Genomic DNA, 24,507 nt, shown 5'->3' with positions numbered 1-24,507 from the left:
GTGTGGGAATTTCTTAGAAAACTTAGAATGGAACCAACATTTGAACCAGTTATTCCACTATTCAGTTTATACCCAAAGGACTTAAAATCAGTATAAAACAGTGATGCAGTCACATCAATGTTTACAGCAGCTCAATTCACAATAGTCAAGTTATGGAAGTAACCCTGGTGCCCATCAACACATGAATGGATAAAGGAAATGTGTTATATAGACACACAATGGAATATTACTCAGTCATAAAGAAGGATGAAATTATGGTATTTGCCGGTAAATGGAAGGAACTGGAGAATATCATGTTAAATGAAATAAACCAATCCCAAAAAAACCAAAGGCTTAAATGTTCTCTCTTCTGTGTGGATGCTAACCCACAACAAGGGAGGGTGGGGAGGGAAAGAACAGAAGTACATTGGATTAGACAAAGTGGAATAAAGGGAAGGGAGCACGGAGGGGAACAGGAAAGACAGTAGAATTAATCAGACATAACTTTCTTATCCTTGCATATGAATACATGACCAGGCTAACTCCACAACATGTACAACCACAAGAATAGAATCCTAAATAGAATAAGTTATACTCCATGTATGTACAATATGTCGAAATACACTCTACTGTCATGTATATCTAAAGAGAATCGAACATGTATATGACCAGTTTTATAGAATTTGCTATTTTTTAATATTAAAATTCATAAGTTCTTATAATGCATTACTTATTCATATTTTATAACTTGCATTTGCTGTGTATCAAAAATGTTATGAGCTTGCTCATATCAATTCTATTCTAATTGTATATTTAGTATCCTAAGCAAAATACCTAGGGAAATTATCCTTGCTAATAGATCTTAAATTGTTTTACATTCCTCTTTAAAACATTTTGTATTTTCTTTTCAATAATATCTACATTTTAGAGAATGATCAAACTATCCCATACACATGTCTGAGTATACCATAGTAAATTTCAAATTTACATACATCCATATTAGAATAATTAAAAAATAATAATAGGGGAAAGATAAGTAAATATTAAGGAAAGGAAGGGGTAGGGGTGGGAAAGGGAAAGTAACCTGGAGCAAATTATATTCTAAGCTTGTATGATTGTGTAGAAATGAACCCCAATATTGCATCTATAATAAAATGATAAAAAAGAAAAATAAGACCTACATTTCAAAACTTGTTTTCAAATTTAGGTTTTTGTGTAGTTATTTTAAGCTTTATTTTTTTCCTACTTCATTTTCTGCTTTTATTGGTGCATTATAGTTTCACCTAATAGTTTGGATTATTTTTACATGGTCATACATGCAGGAATTTCATTTACTCTACTTAAGACCTTAGTGACCCCTTTTCTCCTCCCTCCTCCCTATTCCTCTTTTTCTACTCTACAGATCTCCATAACTCATTTTGTTAACACACCCAGTTTTTAAAAAAACCCTTTATCTTAGAATTTTAGATATTTTATGTATTGCTGAATTTTTATGCAAATACCAAAGTAACTTCTAGCAAAACTGAGATGTAGGATATTTCTGGCATTCTTGCTTTCTATCCTAGTTAATGTCTACCTTAAAGACATCTGTATTTTGATGTCTACCTCCATGAATAAGATTGACATATTTTGGCCCTATATAGATGGAGTATTCATATAGTACAAAATTTTCTTTGGCTTTTAAAATATATCATAAGATTCACCAGTTTTTATATGTAGACAGTTTGCTGTTTTTTAATCTCTATGCAGTATTCCATTGCATATAGGTTGTTATTTAATCAGTCTATTGCTGAAGAATGTTTTGGTGATTAGAAATTTTGGGCTACTGATAAGCTTACTATGAACACTCTTGTTCATGTTTTTTTTTTTTTTTGGTGTGTGCAACTCATTTTTCTAGGCATATATTTAGGAGTAGTACTGCTGGGTCATCAGGAAAACGTGTAAAACTTAGTGGATACCACCAGTTTTCCAAGGTAGCTTTCACTAATTTACAGTTTAACTATCAATGTGTGAGTTTTATTCTATAGCTATACTACTTTTTCTCCTTGAGTTTTACTTTTCTCTGTGATTAATGCTGCCAACCACCTGTTGGACTGAATTAGGCCCAAAAGTTTGAGGTTGTTGGCCTTTTTCTAACATCATTTGCCCACTCTTCAGTCTTCCCTAGTTCTCCATGTCTCCCCATCCTATGAATGTCAGTGCCCTCAAACTCAGTTCTTGGCCTACATCACTCCTTGGTATCTAATTCAGACGTATTTTTGAAGTTATAAATTTCTAATTTTTATATTATGCTCTCTCCTGAATTTCTAATATATTTACTATTTATTCAGAACTTTTCCTTCTCCAACCTTGTAATTGCTCTGCCTTTGTCTCAGAGACTTCCTTATCTCAGTATGTGGCAATTTTACCCTTCTGGTTATTTAAGCCAAAAAAGTTACCTTAGGCTATTGGTTTTTGCTTGTAAGTAAATCCTATCAGTTCTTTAAAGGCCTGTATTGGGCACAGTTGATTCCACTGTTTGCATTGCTAACTCACTGTAGCAGCCTCTGAGAGTCCCACAGCTTCCACACTGTATGCCTAGCCTGTTTTAAAGTAGCAGTCAGAGAGGTGCTTTTAAAATATACATCAGATCTGTTCTCTATTTGAAAATGTGCCAATGGCTTTTAATTTCACTTAATATAAAGCTAAGAGGTTCCTCCTGTTTCTGAGTATTTGCTTTAGTCATTCACTGATTGTAGCCCTTTGGGGTTCCTTGCAATTTCTGGAGCATTTCAGCATTACAGTGATATTTTTGCCTGTTTGTGTTCTTGAATGGATTTATCCAGATGTCTGCATGGTTTGCCCTGTAATCTTTTTATTTGTCAATGTTCCTTTATTTATTTTATTTATTTATTTACTGACTTACTTATCTGTGGTGCTGAGAATCAAACCCAGTGCCTCACACATCAGGCAAGCACTCCACCACTGAGCTACAACCCCAGTCCTTGCTCTGTAATCTTTTGTTTCTCACAAAAGACCTGAAGTTTGTGAGGTCATTCCTCACTGCTCTCTAAAATACTACCTTCATCCTGCACTTTCCTGTTTCACCTTGTATAATTTTTATAAAAAGTATTTATGGTATCTTATGCTTTGTAATTTATTTGTATTAAAATGTAAGTTCTACATTAAGGGCAGGGATCATTGATTTCCTAAAATGGGGGGCACATGGAAAGTGGTCAGTATTTGAATGAATGAGTGAATGAATGTTGGAAAGAGCATGGTATTTGAATTTAAACCATATAAATTGAACAAACTCCCAGGTGGTATTTTTAGTGATGTGAATTTCAACAATTTACTTCAACAGTGTCTCTAAGACTCAATTTCTATAAAATAGAATTTATTTCTCATGACACTATCCTATAATGTAAATAAAATGTTTATGAAGGGCTTATCACAGACATTCAGATATTGACCTGTCCATCTATCCCTTTCCTAAGAAAAACCCAATAGTTTTTTATAATATGATCAGTTTACTTTTGAGAAGTACACATTCCATATTTTCAAAGTTACAGAAAAAAAGAGTTTAAAATCATCATGAATTTTTTCAAGAATTCTTTCTCTTTGCTTGATGTTTACTTCTCAAGCAATTTTAGATAACTGCATCTGCTTTAAGTATGCAAGATTTAAATACCATTTTGTCTGCTAAATTGGGACTGTTCTTTCATTCACTTCATTTTTTAAATCTGAATATCAATAATTTGATTATGATAAAATAAACCTTATTTTAGATGTGAGAAAATATATGTCAAATTCCACTTTCGGAATATCACTCAGAATGTTATACCTATTTTCAGTTATATTTCAGAAATACTTTACATGGAAGACACTAATGTACTTTGTGCTTCTCACACTCTTCTGATCTACTGCTTTTGTACTTTACATTTGGAATATTTTTCCTATGGACTTAAACCACAATTAAAATCTTTTACTTCCTACCTTCAACCTTTGCATTTTCTGAAATGTTTTCAAAATCAATAATATACTAAAAATATAACTTAAAAAATGCATCAAGAAAGTCCTTACTTTGTAGTAATAGAAGGGGTAAATAAGGACTAAAGTAATGCTATTGACTTATGAACTCTTTACAAAGTCTCTAAGATTATGACAATTGAACACACTTTAAAATAATATTCGATAAAACTTTTATTTTAATTGTGATTTACTTGTGTGTTCAAACTAAATGATTAGGTATAATTTACTGCTTGATCAAAGTTAACAGAATATAATAAACTATTTACAACTCAAATTGAAAAATCACTTTCTAAAGAAAAATTCTCTCCTTTGTAATTTTCATAATTCTCCTATGGAGTATAGGCAAAGAATGAAGTGATGCTGTACCACAGATGGTTATTAAAAGCAATAAGAGGATAATTTAAATAAAATGTACATAATTTTAAAACAAATATTAGGGTTATTTTCTCTGAAATGTTAGCTTGCAAATGAAAAGAATCAGCCCAAATCCACATATTGTAATAGCTTTCCTCTTCAAAATTCTACTCTTCCATGTAGATACTTCTTCCATTAATGATATACGAGTTGGATCCTTTGCCCGTTCATTTTGCAGCTAATATTTAGAATGAAAAAAGAGAGTTAATATACAAAAAAATGAATATGACATCTTTTAAGATCTGAACGGTCATTAATACGGTCATATTAATTAACTTGATACAGAGGGAGGCAACTCAAGATTCTAATGAAGATTTAAAGTGAACACATCTTGATATACAGTTCTTCATCATCATCCCATTAATGTAAATTATTAGTTTTACATTAAAAATAAATACTTTCATAGATTATCACATTTTAAACTGCTGTTTTTAAGTCCTGAGATAAAGTTTCTTTAATTATAACATAAATTTTGTATTTTACCTGTAAAGAATAACAACTGATACCTATTTCTTTTCATATTAAATATCAACCAATGTCTTAAAAAAGAGTGAACCATTCTTGTAACAAATCTACAATAGATGAAACTGAACAAAAAATTGGAAGAAAAGATGCTTATGCTAGAAATAAAATACTTTAAATATAATTGCAGAAACACATGTCTACAAAAACTGAAGTGGTCCTTTTACAAATAATGTGTGAAAGAAGTCTCATTCAGTGTGGAGGTGGGGAAATAGTGAGACAGGGAGGGAGGCAAAGAGGAATGAGGGCAGAAAGGAGAGAGAAAGGAAAGGAGAAATGGTTGCTGTGTGGGTCAGCAGGAAGAGAATAAGCAGAAACCAAAAGATCCTGGAGACAAAAAGAATCAGGCAGATTTAAAAAGCAATATTTATTAGGAACATCCTGTGTGGAAGTGGTAATATAAATACTTTCAAATCACCAGAAGTAATAACTTCTAAATTCTACAGTATAAATATTTAACTTAAAAAGCCTGCAAAATTAATTTTAAACTTATAGCAGAAAAACAAACTGCAATGCCAATCTCATCAAGACTGTCATCTTGGTGTAACTTCTAAAAGGCTTCACTCAGCAAGATTCCTTTTTGACACTGATGCTCCATTTACTGAATCCTGAGACAGTTATTCCTTTTTTTATCCAATTACTTAGAATGACCTTTTCTCACAGGAGCTGTCACTGTGCTGGTTTGAAACAGAGTGATGTGGTGTTAAAGTCTAGCCTTGACCTCCCCCACCCTCTCTGTTACCTCCGCAGATTTACTGTGATAACTTATGTTTCTTTTTTTCTTTAAATCTTCTTCAGTTATTATTGGTAAACTTTGAAATATTATAAATTTAACAAGCATAGTAATATATTCCAAATCTGGAAGCCATAACAATTCCTAAGTTAAATCACATTATAATTACTACTTGAAAACTAATCAAAAGAAAAAATTTCAATAGCTTGCTCAAAAATTAAGATTTTCCTGCCCAAAGAACTGTATCTGACAATATTATGAACTAATAAATGTATTTTCAAGGCTAGTCCTTATACAGAAATCTATAAATTCAGATACACAAGGTCACTGAAAAAGAAGGCCTTCTATGTAGCTAAAGAAAGATAAAAATTCTCTTGCCAGGTGCAGTGGTGCACACCTCTAATTCCAGCAGCTTGGAGGCTGAGGCAAGAGGATCGAGAGTTCAAAGCCAGCCTCGGCAATGGTGAGGCTCTAAGCAACTCAGTGAGGCCCTGTCTCTAAATAAAATACGAAACAGGGCTGGGGATGTTTTTCAGTGCTCTAGTGCCCCTGAGTTCAATATCCAGTACCAAAAAAAGATGATAATTCTCTTTACAGATACACATTATCAAAATAAAAGTTATGATACCTGATTGCATTATCTGTTTCAAAGTCAGTAAGTCTCTAAATCAATGCTTCTTAATTTACTTCATTTCAGAAAACTCTAGTTCTCTCCCCAATTTTATCTCAAGGGCTCCATATGCTTTCCCCACTTATCCATCCCATCTTTGTAACTTTGAACTGGAGAAACCAAATTAATAACCAACCTTGAGGAAAGTATGTCTTAGGGAATTCCCTACATTTAGAGCTGATGCTTTGGGCAGGGGTTGTGGCTCAGTGGCAGAGTGCTCACTTGGCACACATGGGGTCCTGGGTTTGATCCTCAGCACCACATAAAAATAAATCAGTAAAATAATGGTATTGGGTCCATCCACAACTGAAAAAATATTTTTAAAAAGCTGAAAAAAAAAAGCTGATGCTTTGTAGGAAATTTCTGTACATAAATCCTTTCAGATTTTCCTTGGATCCCCCTGAAAAATATCACATCAAGTTAAAATAAATTCTTCTAGATAAGTTAGAGATAAATGGAGCAATAATTTTTGTCCTCAGTCAGTTCAGGCTCTATCTAGCTTATGCAGAAGAGAGGCCTGACATACAGCAGGCAGTCCTATGTTAGGTGAATGAATAAATTCAGAATACAACTTCTAAGATGCCTCTTTCACTGACAAGGAGTTACTTTATCAAAGAATTATAAAATTTATTGCTCATTTCCCCATTTACAATATAATTTCCCCACTATTACTTTGTAGAATTTGCTTCACAACTTTTTTATTCTCACTTTAAAGACTCCTTCTGATTAAATATTATGTTATAGTCAGAATGACAAGTTACCTGGGACATGTATAAAGTTTATTTTGAGGAAAATACCTTTTTTGATAAAATATTAGTGAACACATTGAATTACAAGATGAAGCTGTAAAATTTAATATATAACCTAATTTTCATATAATATACATCACAAAATCTTTATGGAAATAATTTTTTTTCATTAAATACACATGAAGAACTCAGAAGTGAGTTCCTTAGATGCCTCTAAATGTTTTCCTCTACCCTCTTCTCCTTCACCAAAGTTCCTATTTCAGCAGTTTAGATCTTGGTATGGCCAATTTTCTTTAAATCAACTGTCCATAAAACAAAATACACACTTCTATGTGAATACAAAAGCAGAACCAAAAAGCACCACACTCTTTAAAAAACACAAGTTTAATTACAAATTAATATAGAGTCTGGCAAATAGAAAGAATATTTCATCCACAATTGTATTAACAGAGGTATATTTCATTTTGACCTTTTACAACTACATAGCTACACATAAATAATGTATAAATAGGAATTCCTATCTTTAACAATCTAATACTTTGACCTTCATTAATTTTTTAACTGGTTGAACATCATTTTCTCTGTTTTTGGTGCAGAGGATTGAACCAAGAGCCTTGTGCATATACATGGACTCTACAGCCCTAAGCTACCTACTTGGTCCCTGGCTGTGCACATTGTAACAAACAAGTATACCATAATTTATCAAATTATTTTCCCAGTATATGACCCTTAAGGTACAAACAATTTTGGAATAAACTACTAATGAAGACAGAAATTATTTTGCCCTTGGCACATCTTGCAAGAATGTTTTTGAAAGGTTGTGCCACCAGTTTCACTGAGAATATTAGCCTGGTGAACTCTAACTAGAAAGAGTATCACTGGGGTAACACCTTTTTTTTCCCCTTGCTGACCAAAAACATGAAAAGGGCGTGCTTCTGTAGTATGCATTTCTTTAATGACCAGAAAAGCTTGTTTGCTGTGTGAATTCCTTCCTTTGGACACTGTCCTTTCCCACTTGTCTCCATGTTCCACTACTGCTCTCATCAGAACTGCTCCACTGTCTAGCATCTTTTGTTGTGAAACATTTTGCATAATTACCCTCCCCCCTTTTAATGTTAAACATATACCTTCTGAATTAAGTCTTTTAGTTTGCAAACTTCTTCACTCAGATCTTCAACATTACTAACAAGTTCTTCACAAACTGAAGTAAAATTCTGGGGAGAAGCCCATTCCAGGACTATCTGTTAATATTTTCAAAAGTCACATTTTAATTAATAGAAACAACTTTTTTCAACTTTATATACATAATGGTCACACAAAATTTCTAAACACTGAATTATATAATTGAGAAGGTTTTTTTTTTCAGTATAAATCCTGACACCAAAATAAGTCAGTAATTTTATATATATTGTAACTGTATATAAATAATTCAGTAATTTTGCATAAGTAGTTGAATCAGCTTGCTAAATGTATTTCCTAAATCTAGGTACATATAACATGGAAATTAATATCTGAATAAATGATTCCCATGTTAATATTACATAAGATCATAGGAAAACAAATTCATTTAAAAATTTTTATTACAACAGCTAAAACAACCGTGAATAACTAAAAAATAAGTTTGTTTTTGCAGGTCACTTATTTTCTCACTAAAACTTCCTCACTAAAACAACTTTATATTGGTAATAGTTTTTTAATAACACTCAACATACTGTTCTATTTGAACTTACATTTGGGTCCCCTGTTACTTTATATTTTAAACAATTAAATCCCCTTTAAGAACAAATGGGAAGTTCATTACAGGGATTGGTTTAATTTTTGGTCTTATTCATTTTCCCTTGCTTGTGGGTGAGAACACAGTATTTTTCAATTAACTGGTACAAAAGAATAATATTAAATTAATTTACTTAATTTGATATTACATTGAACTGATATTTTACCAGATCAGTACTTTTTACTGAATTATCATGAATTTATTTGGAGTATACTTCAGCGTTCAGACTTTTTTCACTTAATAATTTTGGTAGAATACCTTATGAGGATTTACAGGTAATTCAGTAATGATATTCTGTACAGCTGTAATTAAATGGCCACACTGTTTGTTTAATTTCAGAAGAAAGTTGAGGAACTCATCACCACTAAAGAAAGGAAACAAATAAGAAGAAATCACTTAAGATCAATTTACTTCCTTCTACTGGGTTAGATATAAAATCTAGTTATAAAATTAATAGATCCTTTAAAAATGTTTATAGATTAGGTAATATGTATTACGAAATGAATTAGGCCTTGAACTATACCAATTAAAAAAAGGTGAAAAATAGGATCTCATATTTCAAGATGAATGTGGACACACAACTGTAACACTGTTACCTGAAGGGACATATGAAGAAGAAAGATAAAAGAACCAATATTTGAATATCTCCTATATGAAGACACCACTAGTTTTTTATATATATTATTTCTTCCAATCCTCACCAACAACCACTAATGTTAATACTAGTTTATAAGTGAGATCTATAACTGAGTTATTAAAGGTTTTTAAACAAGAAAGTATAAAATCAGTCTTTTGTAGAAGAAAGTTTATTAGGAGAGGGATGTGGCTTAGAGGAACACAAAAACAAAAGTAGAGAGAATCATTGGAGACTAATAGAAAGATGCATCGAAGAGAAGATGAAGCTTAAACTAAGGATCTGACAGTCTCATTGGAAGGAGGCGGTTGAGTGATAGTTTAAGAAACTTCTAGGATAATAAATTCAAAAATATCATGATAGATTGCAAGCAAAATAAGAGGAAGAATCTGGAATGATTCTGTTATTTGCTTTCCATTAAAATTGGTGCCAAAAAGAGAACTGAATTTGGGGAAGGGTGGCGAGGAGAATAGGGGATGGAAAGAAAACACCATGGCATAATAATTAAGAGCACAGACTCTTGCATCAAGACTCAAGCTCAGTTTGGAATCAACTTCCACACTTCCACACTTACTAGCTTTATGATCCCACAGAAGCCTAATCTTGAGCCAAATGTTTCCATATCTCTAGAATGGTGACAACAGGGCTTTCAGAAGGACTGCAGGAGACAATATAAAGCATTTTGTCTTCAAAACAGCTGGCATTCAAGCAGAGTTAATCATGGTAATGACTGCAATTAGGATGAGAAGCAGGTGGCAACCACTAGTAAGTAGTAGATAATGCAGTTCTTACAAGGATATTTATTCTGAGGTCTACAGACTCATGAGTTTGCATACAATTCACAGGTTCAGTGAGTTCCATGGGAAAAAAATTACATTTTTATTTTCACTAACCATTAACTGGAATTCAGCCTTTCTTGTGAACATAATAACAAATCACAAGAATAATTAGAAATGTCTGTGATTTGGTCAACATTAGAAATCAAAATTATGGTCACAAAGATCACAGAGAAAAAGGGCATCCTGTGAAGAGAGGGGAACTGATCAAGGTGGAACAAAAAAGACATTAAAGGAAAAGTAGCTTCAGAAGAAAATAAGGAGTTAAAAGTTGCTATGAATTACAATACAGGGGATGATTTCAAGACAAAAAGGTCAAGCACATTAAATAAGGTAACTACCAATTTTGGCTAAGAGAAGATGCTATTGACTAGATTAGTTTCAGTAACACAAACTAATTTACAGTGAAAAGTACCAAGAAACACAACTCAATAATTAAGTAAACAAAGGATGTGAACATCTAATTCAGAGAAAAAGAAACAAAAACTGAAATGGTAATAAATATGGGAATACAAAATGCTATATTTAGCAAAATGACAAGAATCAAGTAGATTATTAACATCAAGAGTTGACAAGTTCATGAGCTAACCTTAGGGGAGAAGGCTTTAACAGTATCTACTAAAATGAAAATGTACACAAAATCTACTAAAGAACCAAATGATACTTTTAAATCCAAACAAAAATTCTTAGATGTAGAATTATTTCATTGTAGAGCATATAAAGTTTCTTTTACACCATTTCTAGGAAGATAGGTTATCAAAAGCAAGCAAGGTCAATCTTAAGTAAAATTAATAGGAAACTTTAAGACCCCTTTCAAGAAAGTATATAACATTTTAATTTAAGAAAAGTCTTATCTGTTAGCTTTAAAAAATTAGGTTGGAAATATTGTTTATAATATATAAACTTTATGAACATAATATGCATATATATATGTCACTGACAATGAAAAAGATCTTATAGTTGCTTTTGATAAGCAAATTGATAATAAAAAAATTATACTACCTAGGAAAAGAAAGTATTTATAAAAGCATTTTCAAAATACATGTAATTTTTTATTCCATTTCCTTTCTGATCTTTACTATAGAAATGACAGAACTTAAAGAATATAAGACATTATTGCTACCCAAGCAATAGCACCAATTAATTGTATTTTTGTTTCCATGTGATATATATATATATACTTATAACAGATATTAGTGCTCTTTAAATATGCAAATTTTGTTTATTACCAATTAAAAATAACTACTCAACAAATAATTCATTAATGTGAAATGTGTCAAATGTGTATTTCATGAACTCAAGGAAATTATGATCCACTCAGAATTGCCACTGGAAATATCAAATGATATCATTTATGTAATTCTAGTAGATGATTCACAGATATACATGTGGAATATTAATTTATCAGCTCTTATTCTAAAAACAGGAAGGGACTCAGTAAGGAACTCCGGTCAAATAAGCAAATATTATTAGCAAAATCACAGTTTTAATCAATATAAAGAAAATATATACCTTTCTTTTGACATTATTTTCAGAGCAACTGAGTACAGGCAGTCAAATCATACAAAACAAACTCTTCAGAGTACCATTTTTATCATATACATGTGAATGTGCCTCCCCATCAAAACCACACATTATGTAACCTACAGAACTCTGTATGACAGCCCTAATAATTTTGCACCTATTTATTCAAAATAAGCTAATACGACAAAGGTATGGCTTATTTAAACAAATTAGCTGTGTTTGTGTGTGTGTGTGTGTTTTAACTAAGCTAACTATAACCAGGCCCATCCTTGTCAGAGGATTATACCTTAGGTCCCGATAACATGAGGCTTGGTCATGTGACTTGCTTTGTCAAATAAAATATGATTGGGAGTCACTGTGTGACTTTTGAACACAAGCTTAAAAAGTCACCAACTGGCCTACTGGTTGTGCTGCTTGACTAGTGTATTTCATTTTTTCCTTTGCCATAGAAAGAGCTTATCACAGACTGGGACTGTTCCTTTTGCCTGTTCTCATCTAACAATGTGGAGAGCTACCATAGCTGATCAATAATATCAAAGAAATAAACTTCACTGTTAGAACTGACAGAGACTTAAAAATTATTTATTATAACACAATGTAACAGACTAATATAATACTCTATATTTAAAACTGAAGTCAAGCATTAAGATAAAACTTAAAATCTATAATAAAAGCATTATATTTAGGTACTATGAAGTCACTGTAGAATATCTGAAAATAATTCAAGCATCAACAGTTTTACCACCCCAAAATAACTGGTATTAATAACTAAAATAATGAAAATATTCTACTGTAATATTTTCTTATAATACACATTTTATTCCAGTATTTTTGTTAGGAATGTACACAAATGACATTACACCTCACATGTTATTTTACACTGTACTTTTTATGCTTATTCTGAGCATGTTTCCATGACATGAAGGTTCAAAATAATCTTGATGAAAAAAAAAATTATATTGATGCAATCTAATTCAACCATTTTATTGGATGTTATTTAGTTTTAATATTTTTATTTTTTCTAATTAGTATACATGACAGAATGCATTTTGACATATCATACATAAATGTAGTATAACTTCTCATTCTTCTGGTTGTATATAATGTAGAATTATACTGGATGTGTAATCATGTATACAAATAGGGTCATAATGTCTGATTCATTCTATTATCCTTCCTAACCCTGTACTACCTCCCCACCCTACACTTCTTAGAATGTTTATAAACAATAGAGGTGAACAATATATTACATGCAACATTTTGTATCTATATAGATTTTTCTTTTTTGAGAAAGACCAGTTTCTCCATAATCATAACTGTGAGAAACTTGACACATTCTAGTAGATTTCAGGTAGCTCAGAGCTAAGAGAAATTATCTGGGTAGAAATTGATAAAAATTTCAGACATGAATGAAAATTCATTGTTTATGTTCAAAATATCTCAAAGTTGCTGTGGAATGTCAACTTTTAAAAATTGACCTTTTTATTCTACAAATCTACTAAAGTAGGAAAAAAGTAAATGAAGTAAGCATATATATTCTTGGAACAGAAATTATTGTAAAAATTTTTACACATACAAGAAAAGCATCTTAAAATAAATCAATAGCTAAATTGTTGAAGTTACTTTACCAAGAGATTATCATCAATCAATTCAACTTTTCCTGCTGTTATACTTAATGACAAATTTTATCTTTTAAAAATGACATTGAACAAATGGGAAGTATGTTTTCATAACAGCATGAAAAACAAGTCTCTGATTTAATAACAAGGTCAAATTCCTGGAATATATGTCTGCTAATTTTATTTTTTTTTTAAATTCAGCAGTTTTAATAAGTGACCCATTCAGAATTCTGCACATTCTTTAAGTCTATTAAATCCCACAAAGAAACTTCATACTGGCAACCCTGACAGTAAACAAATAATATCAAAAAATTTAATTTGCAAGTCAGTTTGTAGAACTTGGCATACTTCTTCAGAGAAACAATAATAAAAAAATGTAAACAAAATGAACATATATATTCAAAGTTCACTGATTTTAAAATCTTCTCAAATGATATTCTTCACAATGTATTTAAAAGAAGGGGAATGCCTATAAGATAAACTTCATAATAAAGTTTTAAAGAAATCTGGTAATATACATTATTCCCTGGAAGACTTCTCCAAATTTTAAAATGGTATGGAAATCCGTTTGTTTATAACAGTTACAATGTTAGCTTTAGAAAAGCTTCCCTGGTGATGATACTATTACATTTTTGAGTATTATATTTTATAAAATACTGCAATTCACTGGCTATTTATTCAACAAAATTTGTCTTACACCGGCAATGAAGAATGAAACTAACATATACATCAAGTTCTTCTGGTCATTCTGATGTGACCAGGTATGGAATCACTACTGTAAATCATGGTTACTAATTCCCCATATGTTTTCAAAGACCATATTTAGAAACCACATATCCACTGACATTTCTGGTACTTTAACCTTAAATATACAATCCTCATTTATAACATTATTTCTGGGGAGAAAAGAAAAATGGAATATGTTGAAATAAAAAATAGTACTTGGCAGTGGAAAAATGTTACTATTTTAAAGAATCAAATGAAATTCTTCAAATACATTTAAGAGATGAGGAAATGTCATAATAATTATGTTTCTCATTTATTATTTGTTCTAATTAGTTGTATATGACAGAATGCATTTATACATTTTGATAGCTCATACATAAATGGAGTGTAATTTCTCATCTTTCTGATTATACATATTGTAGGATCACATCAGTCATGTAGTCATATATGTACATGAGGTAATAATGTCTGTTTCAGTCTACTATCCTTCCTACCTCCGTACCCCTTCCTCTCCCCCTCCCTTCAATACCCTCTACATAATATACAGAAACTGAATTCTTCCCTATCACCCCCAACATTGTGAATTAGCATCTGCATATCAGAGAAAATTTTTTGCCTTCAGTTTTTTTGGGTTTGGCTTATTTTGTTAGCATGATATTCTCTAACTCCATCCATTAACCAGCAAATGCCAGATTTTCATTCTTCTTTAAAGCCAAGTAATATTCCATTGTATGTATGTTGGTTCCATACTGTAGCTGTGGTGAATTAAGATGCTATAAATACTGATGTGACTGTGTCACTGTAGTATGTTGATTTTTCAGTCCTTTGGGTAGAAACCAAGAAGTGGAATAATTGAGTCAAATAATGGTCCCATTCTAAGTTTCTGAGGAATCTCTATACTGATTTCTACAGTGGTTGCACAATTTTGCATTCTCAACTGCAATGTATGAGTGTATCTTTTTCCTCACATCCTCAGCACTTACTCTTGATAAATGCCATTCTGACTTAAGTGAAATGAAATCTTAGAGGAGTTTTGATTTTCATTTATCTAACTGCTAGAGATTTTCAACATTTTTTCATATGTCTGTTGATCAACTGTATATCTTCTGTGAAGTATCTGTTCAGTTTCTTGGCCCATTTATTGATTGGGTTTTTTGGTTTTTTGGTGTTAAGTTTTTAAAAATTCTTTGTACATCCTGGAGATTAATGCTTTATCTGAGGTGCATGTGATAGATTTTCTCCCACTCTGTAGGCTCTCGCTTCACATTTATTGATTGTTTATTTTCCTGAGAAGAATCTTTTTAGTTTGAGTTCATCCCACGTATTGATTCTTGATTTAGCTTCTTGTACTTTAGGAGTCTTGTTAAGGAAGTCAGATCCAGGCTGTCATGGTGAAGATTTGGGTCTATTTATAGGGAGCTTGTAGGACTTTATTTAGGTTTGTGGTAGGGACAGGGGGTTCTGGGAATTGAACTCGGGGCTTTCTACAAGCTAGGCAAGCACTCTACAGTGAAGTTATATAGTATATCCCCAGGTTTTTTAAAATTTTAGTTTAGGTCATGGTCTCACAAAGTTACGTACACTGGCACACAACCTGTTATCCCCCTATCTCAGTCTACCAGCAGCTGGGATTTACAGACTTCTATAATCATGCCTAGCTACTGACAGACACTTTTAAGTGTTCTAGAGGTAAAAATCTGCATTTTTCCTCTGCACAGACATTATTCCTAAATTTGGTGTCTGTAATAATGGTTATTATTTATTTTTTTGGTACTGAAGATTGAATCCAGGGTAGTTCTACTACTGAGCTACATCCCAAGCCCTTTCTATTTTGAGACAGGGTCTCCCTAACTTGCTTAGTGCCTCACCGAATTTAGGAGGTTAGCCTCAAATTTCTGTTCTTCCTGCGTTAACCTCTGGGTCACCAGGATAATAATGGTTACTTTTTGAGTCAAATGAAACCAAAAGGGAGAAGGGGATGAGAATTTTCTAATTATTAAAAAAACAAACAGGAAAAAAATGAGTTAAGAGAAGCATACATAATTAAAAGACTCTGTTACCATGTACAATGAGAAGCAGAAAATGAGGGGAAACATAGTTGGTAAGAAAACTCCAAATAGTGAAGAAAGATATGATAAAAAAAGAAAATCTCATAGTTTAATTATCAGGTAGTATTGCTAAGTAGGAGAAGTTCACAATTACTTGGTAGAAGAAAAACAATTTTTATGGGTAATTCAGGATTCCAAAATCAAGGTGTTTTACTATAGGAAATGTCTACATACAAAATTTTTTTACAAAAATTACTAAATATACAATCATAATATAAAGCAAAAGAAGTCTTAGGGGTTTTCTTTTTTAAAAGTTTTTTTTCTACTTAGTTAGACATAACAGTAGAATGCATTTATGTATTTTGATAAATCATACATAAATTAAGTATAATTTCTCATTTATCTGATTGTAAATATTGTAGGATCATGTGATATATATAAATGCATACATGATGGATTTTCTATTCTATGTTAAATCCTTCTATAAGCAAATACCCTCCAGATGTATTATGTACAATGAAATTATTACCTTATTTATTCTTGATATCATATTTCTATTAATTTGTTCTAACAGTGCTAGCTTTTCATGGTTAGGCATGTGACACTGTGAAGATAAAATTAGCAATCCACTAAAACTTTGGTGATTCTTCAGGTGCATTTAGTTATATCTAACCCATCCTGTAGTAATATAATTAATTTTGAAATTTTCATTTATTCCTACTAAATATGATCCTATTAAGTTTGGGGGGATTTGCTTCAACCTGCCAACAGACCATAGAAGAATCTGTGTAACAATGTCAATTGACAGGAAAAAGCATTGATAAAATTCAACAAACATTCATGATAAAAAATTTTAGAACAATACGAACAGAGCTGAATATTCTGTCTCATAATAGTCTCTACAAAAATTCCTATATAGCTAAAATCATGGTTGGTAGTAAAAAAAATGGAGTGATTTTCCCTTAAGAATGAAAACAAGACAAGAATGCCAATATTCACCTCTCTTATTCAAGAAAATACTGAAAGTTCTGTCCACTGTAATAAAGCAAGAAAAAGAAATAAAAGGCACAAAGATTGGAAAGAAAGAAATTACCAGATTTCTCTGCAGATCACACTATTTCTATAGAAAATCTTAAAGAACCTAGGAAAAAACCCTCCTAGATCTAGTGAGTTTGGCAAAGCTGAAATATTCACAGAGGATAGAAATAAATTGCATGTGGAAACAAATAAAAAACTCAATACCACTAAGAATGCTCTAAAGATAATGAAAGACTTAAATTCTGTATATAGTTAGATTTATGCAATAAAAATTACAAAATGATGATTAAAAGAAAACCTTGAACTTGTAGTGATATCTATGTTCATGGATTTACTAGACTTAACATAGTTAAGAGGTCAATTTGCATAGAATTAGTGCTATTACTATAAAAATCTCAGTAAAGTTTTTTGTAGACATAGAATAGCTTAATTTAAAATATATATGAAAAGGAAAAGGATCCAGGATAGCCAAGACAATTTTGGGAAAGAATAAAATGATAGGAATAATTTTTCCTGATGTTAAGTCTGTCTATATACAGTTAGAATAATCATGACAGTATGGTAAAAATTGAACATTGCTAACTGGAAAATATGAAATCTGAATCAAATTTCTGAGCACTTTGGATTTTAGATTAGGGAAGCTCAACAGGTAGCATCTATGCAAATATTCCTAAATCCAAAAACACTTCAAAATATCTGTAATATTTCTGATCCCAAGCATTTCAGATAAGGGTATATAGTCAATGTATACTTACAGAGGAACAGACACCTGAAGAATCTGGAATAGAGAACCCAGAAGACTCTACACAAATATGTCCAATTAAGTTTTAACAAATAATGAAAACCAATTCTGCAGAAGGAATAACCTTTTTAATAAACAGTGCTAAAACAATTGGACATCCAGAGCCCCCAAATGAACTTCAGCCTGTACCATACAGTCACAAAAATGAACTGAAAATGTACCATGGACTTAAAAAAACATTAAGAATCTAATTTTTTAAACCTGACACTAGAAGTAGGATCTATAAGAGGGAAATGCTAGCCCTGAAGATTAAAAGTTTTGCTCTATGCAAGACCCCATCAAGATGAAAATAAAAATTACAGACTAAAAAAAATTAGCACAAATCCAACAAAAGACTTGAATTTAGACAACTTCCCCATATCAGTGTTAGAAAACAATACATACAAAATAAAATGGGCAAGAGACACAGACATTTCACAAGAAAGGATACACAGATACCAAATAAGACATGAAAAGATATTCAAAAACTTTATCCTTTAGGTAAATGCAAATAAAATCACAATGATCCATCACTACGCACCTGTGAAAATGGCTAAAAATAATTAGTGCTTAAACCAAATGCTGATGAGTATGCAGAGAAACTGGATCACTAATATATAGTTGGGTGAACATAAGACAATACTGACATTTTGGAAAAAAGTGGACTAGTTAATAAAAACAAAACAACTAAAGTGTAGCTCCCATGCAACCTTTAAAATGCTCTCCTGAACATTTTTACCAAGAGAAATGAACACTTACTTTAGAAAAGAATCTTATTCACAGCAGTTTAATTTGGAATAATCAGATTTTAAAATCTACTTAAAAGTCCGTCAATGGGTAAATGATTAAAATGTGGTTAAAACATACCATGAAATACTACTCACCCACAAAAAGGAATAAAGTGTTGTACTGATACATGCAACTACAATTGACTGAACTTAACAATGATTGCAAAGTCAATTTCTAGAAGACATTTACTGCATGATTCTATTTATATAACATTCATGAAATAATATTATAAAGATGAAGAACAAATTATCACTTGCTAGGGATTAAAATGGGGAAAGGGATGGGTATGGCTATAACGGGGTTGGATGAGGAAGCTAGTGGTACATAAATATTAAGTGTTGAGAGTGGTTACATGAAACTATACATGATATAATTACATAGACTTAAATATACACATACAAATGAATGCATGCATAAATAGTAAAATACAAATAGATTGTCAGGTTTGGATATTATACTACAGTTATATAAGATAGGAACACTGGGTCAAACTGCATGAAGGATGCATGGGACCTCCCTTTTTATCTCTGAAATATCATGTGAATCTACAATTATTTTAAAATAGAAAGTTAAAAAAACATTCACTTCTCTACAAGTTATTAATAAAGTGAAATAGACTTTGGATTATTAGTAATCATAATCAGTGCTTAACAACTTTATATTACTGGAAATAAAATTTATATCTTGATAACAAAATATCTCACATAATAAAGGCTGAAAATATAGCTAAGAGCATATGAGAAATGCTTCCTTATTAACTTAAGAGAAAATATTACTACTCTAATTTTTTTCTGTTTGACATCTAAAAATAATTTAAAGAGTGTAAGAACTATACTTGGAAAAGCATGGTCTCTCTTATATAGTCTGATTTAACAAGATGCAATAAAAAATAAAGCATTAATGTTTCAACGTGAGTTAAGACGATGCAGTGGTTTGCTTCTTAGTAAAATATCTATAAAAATTGACTTTACAAAGGGTATTTGATTTCTGAACAGAGAATATTTCAAAATCTCTTTCCTTGAGAAAATAATGTTATAAAATCAAATGACCCAGACATTATCAAAATTAAACTAAATAAGAAGAGTTGATTCTACATAATATTAATATAAATTGATAAGTTAACTTTACCTCACTTCCAACTTTGCCACTTCAGGTAACTCTCCAAAATTTATCTCTTCTACCTCCAGTTCTTTAACAGCAGCCAGAATTTTCTGCTGATCTTTATTGTTAATCCCAAACTAAGTAGAAATAATTTTAAGGTGTAGTTAAGATAATTATACTAGAATAATTTAATCTTCAAAATCATTAAAGAGATTTTCTGCTGAAAGCTGCATCTTAAAAAACAGACATATTAGAAAATAATATAATAAAATATATGGTTTGCTTATAAGTGTGACTTATGAAGCTATTTATACTACTAAAATATTTTTGCAATATATAATAATTGTGATAGACTCTCAAACCCAATTACTAGATTTTAATACATAATAGTCAAAACAATAGAGTACAAGTTGATATAGTATGCTTATTTTGATTTTGTAATGATCAAAATTAGTGCTTCTAATAATAATTTCAGGTTTCAATCAAAATTAGTGGTTACAATAATTTCAAGTTTCTAATGTATTCATTGCTTTTTTACACAGCCTATTTATCAAAATATCCCTAATATTTCTCACACTACTTTTTAATTGTTAATATTAGATGTCAAAATCATGACTTTTTATTTTTTCTTTTTAGATATACATGACAGTAGACTATATTTTGACATATTGTACATACATGGAGCATAACTTATACTAATTAGGATCCCACCCTTGTGGTTCTATATGATTTGGATTCCATTAGTTGTGTATTCATATGTGAACAAAGTAATATCTTGATAGTTTTGAGAAAATAACAATAGTGGTACTATTTCTAAGACACATACCTATATCCACATACATTTAAAACAACACCTCTTATTTCTAAGTCTGTTTTGCAAATCTATTTCACATTTAGAAATGAAGTACTGGTTTTAACTGAGATATCATGACCACCTAAAGGAAAAAAATCACAACTTTATGTTTTTAAATGCTTTTAAAGTAACTTAATACTATAATCAGATTTTTTAGTTTTTCATAATCATATTTAATCAAGAACCTAATAAAATATCAATCAGTTTGTAACACTACGATTACTGAAATAGAAAATAAAAGGAGGTACAATTTAAAAAAAATTAGTACAGCTAGAGTTTTTGAAAATGATACTAACCTTTACAAATTCATCTTTTTTCATGGTCAAAAGGTGTCTTAAAGTTATATCCCTTTCCTGTAGAAAATGTAAAAAAAAAAACTATTACCTTTCAATATAAATAGTACAAAGTGAAATAGTTAAGTGTACATAAGATAGTGAACTGCTTACCAACTTCTAACTTTCCAGAGGGGATAGAGATGTAGATAGAGAACTACACTACTGGATAGATTATATATACTGACCTCAAAAAGTATAAATATAGCTAGATTTCCAGATTCAAATAACATGATTATTTTCAAATTACTTTACAATTTTGCTTACATGACATGAAAACATTTCTATAAAATTGAATACAACATTTCTATAAAATTGAACAGAAATTATATTTATGCTGATTACTCCAAATAGAAAAATAGTTTCAAAATTTTTAATAGTTTCCAAATTGTACAAAACTGAACTCTAGTTGGGCATGGTGGCATATGCCTCTAATCCCAGCGGCTTAGGACCCTGAGGCAGGAAGAGTTCAAAGCCAACCTCAGCAAAAGTGAGGTGCTATTAAGCAACTCAGTGAGACCCTGTCTCTAAATAAAATACAAAATAGTGCTGGGGATGTGGCTCAGTGGTTGAGTGTCCCTGAGTTCAATCCTGGTGCCACCACCAAAAAACCCAACTCTAAAACACCTGAACCAAATGTGCATACTCCTAAGGGGATCTGTTTTAAGTACTAATGCATTGCTTCAGTATCCTCATAATTCTCGTCTACTCAAATCCACAATGTATGCTTAAAGTACCTAGGTAATGCTTGGCATATGGGTCTAATTTAATATTCAAGACAACCTTACATTAGGTATTATTTTCTTTAAGGGGAAAAAAATATTTAAGTAACATATTTTGGTCAAAAATCAGAGGAAGAATCTAATGTTTGTTTGGTTTAAAACCATGCTTCTATACAAGAATTCAATTCTTGTATATACAAGAATATACAATTCTATATACAATTCTACATACAAGAATATACAATTCTATACAATAAGAGCAGCAACTGCATAAACAAAAATGGTTTTATTTACTGAGGCACTGGATGGTTGGCAAAAGTAAAATTCAAATAGTTTATATTTTATGTAAATATAATAATAAAATTTGGGGATATTTATTATAAGTTTCAGAGGGGATGTATTACAAATTATGCAGAAAAGGTACAGCATTCATTCATAGGCATCTTTATGAATTAAAATTTAATGTTATGTTAACCAACAAATAAACATATATAAATCTTACCTTTAGTAAGTCTGTCATATGTTCCAGTCCAAGACCATGTAAAAATATTTCCAGATCTCCAAAGGCTGTGTATGAACTATACATATTTATAGCAATGTCAATTTCAGGACAGACTATCAATGTACAAAGAGTAAATATATACTTATATTTCAAAGAAAAAATAAGAATAGTAAGAATGAATTCATATAGAATATATTTATAAATGTACACTCCAGATTTGATGCTGTATCAAGTGTAAATTCTTTTCTCATCCACCTGGGTTAGAACTGAATCCAGGACTTTGTAAATGCTAAGGAAACCACCGAGCGATCCTCTCAACTCAAAGCAGGCTTTCCTAAGCAATGATATAAGAGGAAATGGATGATGGCAAAGTGTAGCTCATCTTTTCTAAGAATGAAAATATTCATTAACATAGATTCCTTGTAAAATATCTGCATGTAAAAATCCCTTTAATTGTGATAAGTAAGAATTAATGAACAACTTTATATGGGGTAGAGAATGGTTTATAATTGTATCCTGAACAATAGTGTTCAGAAAAAGTAGTTTTAGCTTAAACAATGAGTAATGTGCTTAAAACACTCAGAAAGCAAGGTATAATACAGTTTGAATACTAATGCAGGTGCTGAATCCCTTAAAATACATTTTACTGATATTTTACTAAGTTTACATTTAAAGTCAAAGTTGTTATGATTAATATTGGTACAAATAAATAAAACTCTCTAAAATTATGGACACCAATGCACCTAAAACCCAGACATTTCTAAGTGATATTTAAAAATGCTTGTCAAAGTATAAAATATCATATATCTTAAATACATCATTATATTTAGAATAAGTAGTAAAAGCATGCATTTTTAACTTATTTACAGGAATTCTTTTGAACTAAAATATGTTACCCAAATATGTGATCTTTTCCTATATCAGAATCTGCTGTCAATTGTTTACAAATAGCCTCTTCTTTAGTTAGTTCTTGAAGCTTTCCCTCCAATGGATTTAAAGTCAAAGAAAGAAAGTTGAAGATCTGAAAAGTTTCAGAAATTAGCCAAATATAGTTAATATTTTTATATACTGTTAAGTGCATTTAAAAAAATAACATATGATTATTTTTCAACTGGAAAATAAAATTTTAGCAAGGTATAAGGGACAGAACTTTCATGACCTGTTACCCTGAGAATGACTTTTATAAACTCAAGTAAATTCTTCCTTGACATAAAAGAAGCAAAGAGTATAACTAATTCAAAAGAGCAAAATTAGACAGAGTAGCATTTTTAGTAATATATGATACAAAACTAAAATGCCATTTTGATAAATGACTCAGAAATATCAAGTTTAAGGTAGTAACTGAAATACACTGGTAAGAGAGAAGGAAGAAATAAACTTGCTTAAATGTATACAAATCTAAACTCAATGCAATATGGTAAAATTTGTTAGTTTTACAATCTAACTTCTTACAAAGTCAAGGCTATGTCATGTAATCATTCAAAATATAACATCAAATTTCATTATAAGAAATGATATAACCTTTGATCATAAATTTATTATATCAAATTCAGTGTCATCTACCCAAAATTTAATAATGTAGTAAACTAATTTTTAGTTTCCAAATTTTCAAAGGTTAGAAGAAATAATGCAAAAAAATGTTTTTTGTTATTCTAGGGATTGAATCCTTGGGTGCTTAACCACTGAACCACATCCCCAGTACTTTTTTATATTTTATTTAGAGACAAGGTCTCTCTGAATTCCTAAATTCCTTGCTAATCTCTTGGGGCTGGCTTTCAACTGGAGATTCTCCTGCCTCAGCCTCTGGAGCTGCTGGGATTATAGGCATGCACCACCATGCCCAGATTTCTTTTTGAAATTTTACAAGACTTTAGTGATTAGTCTCTATTCTAGAATAATTTTGGAAATGTACATATTATTTGGAAAATGATATCATGTTTATTAGACTGCTCAAAATTTAGTGGAGTTATTTTATGTGCAGTATAAGTGGCATGGTCTGACACTTGTATAATAGAACTTGTGGATTTTCACAAACTTTAAAATTCAGAACCTCAGTGTTATGAACTCTTGTACTTAATAATTTTACAATGCTATCATACTTGACTCATGCTTAGAAAGTACATGTCACTGACTAAAAGTTTAGTATTCAC

The 24,507-nt window shown here is 30.9% G+C and overlaps 1 protein-coding gene across 1 annotated transcript in view; it reads right to left on the bottom strand.

Moving 5' to 3' along the window:
* Positions 1-4,429: 4,429 nt before the first annotated feature.
* The window catches only part of LOC124973167 (ankyrin repeat, SAM and basic leucine zipper domain-containing protein 1-like), a 36,756-nt gene continuing 16,678 nt past the window's right edge, over positions 4,430-24,507 (bottom strand). Inside the window, exons 6-12 of the mRNA XM_047537277.1 lie at positions 23,254-23,378; positions 22,358-22,433; positions 21,098-21,154; positions 19,976-20,085; positions 9,111-9,216; positions 8,206-8,292; positions 4,430-4,582 (exon numbers count right to left, since the gene is read on the bottom strand). Coding sequence (XP_047393233.1) covers positions 4,430-4,582; positions 8,206-8,292; positions 9,111-9,216; positions 19,976-20,085; positions 21,098-21,154; positions 22,358-22,433; positions 23,254-23,378 — 714 coding nt within the window. The remainder of the gene's footprint in view (positions 4,583-8,205; positions 8,293-9,110; positions 9,217-19,975; positions 20,086-21,097; positions 21,155-22,357; positions 22,434-23,253; positions 23,379-24,507) is intronic.

This window comes from Sciurus carolinensis (genome assembly GCF_902686445.1).
Source record: "Sciurus carolinensis chromosome 14 unlocalized genomic scaffold, mSciCar1.2 SUPER_6_x, whole genome shotgun sequence".
Classification (NCBI taxonomy): domain Eukaryota; kingdom Metazoa; phylum Chordata; class Mammalia; order Rodentia; family Sciuridae; genus Sciurus; species Sciurus carolinensis.
Note: the sequence above shows the minus strand (reverse complement) of the source record. Positions and strands in the feature narration are given on the sequence as shown.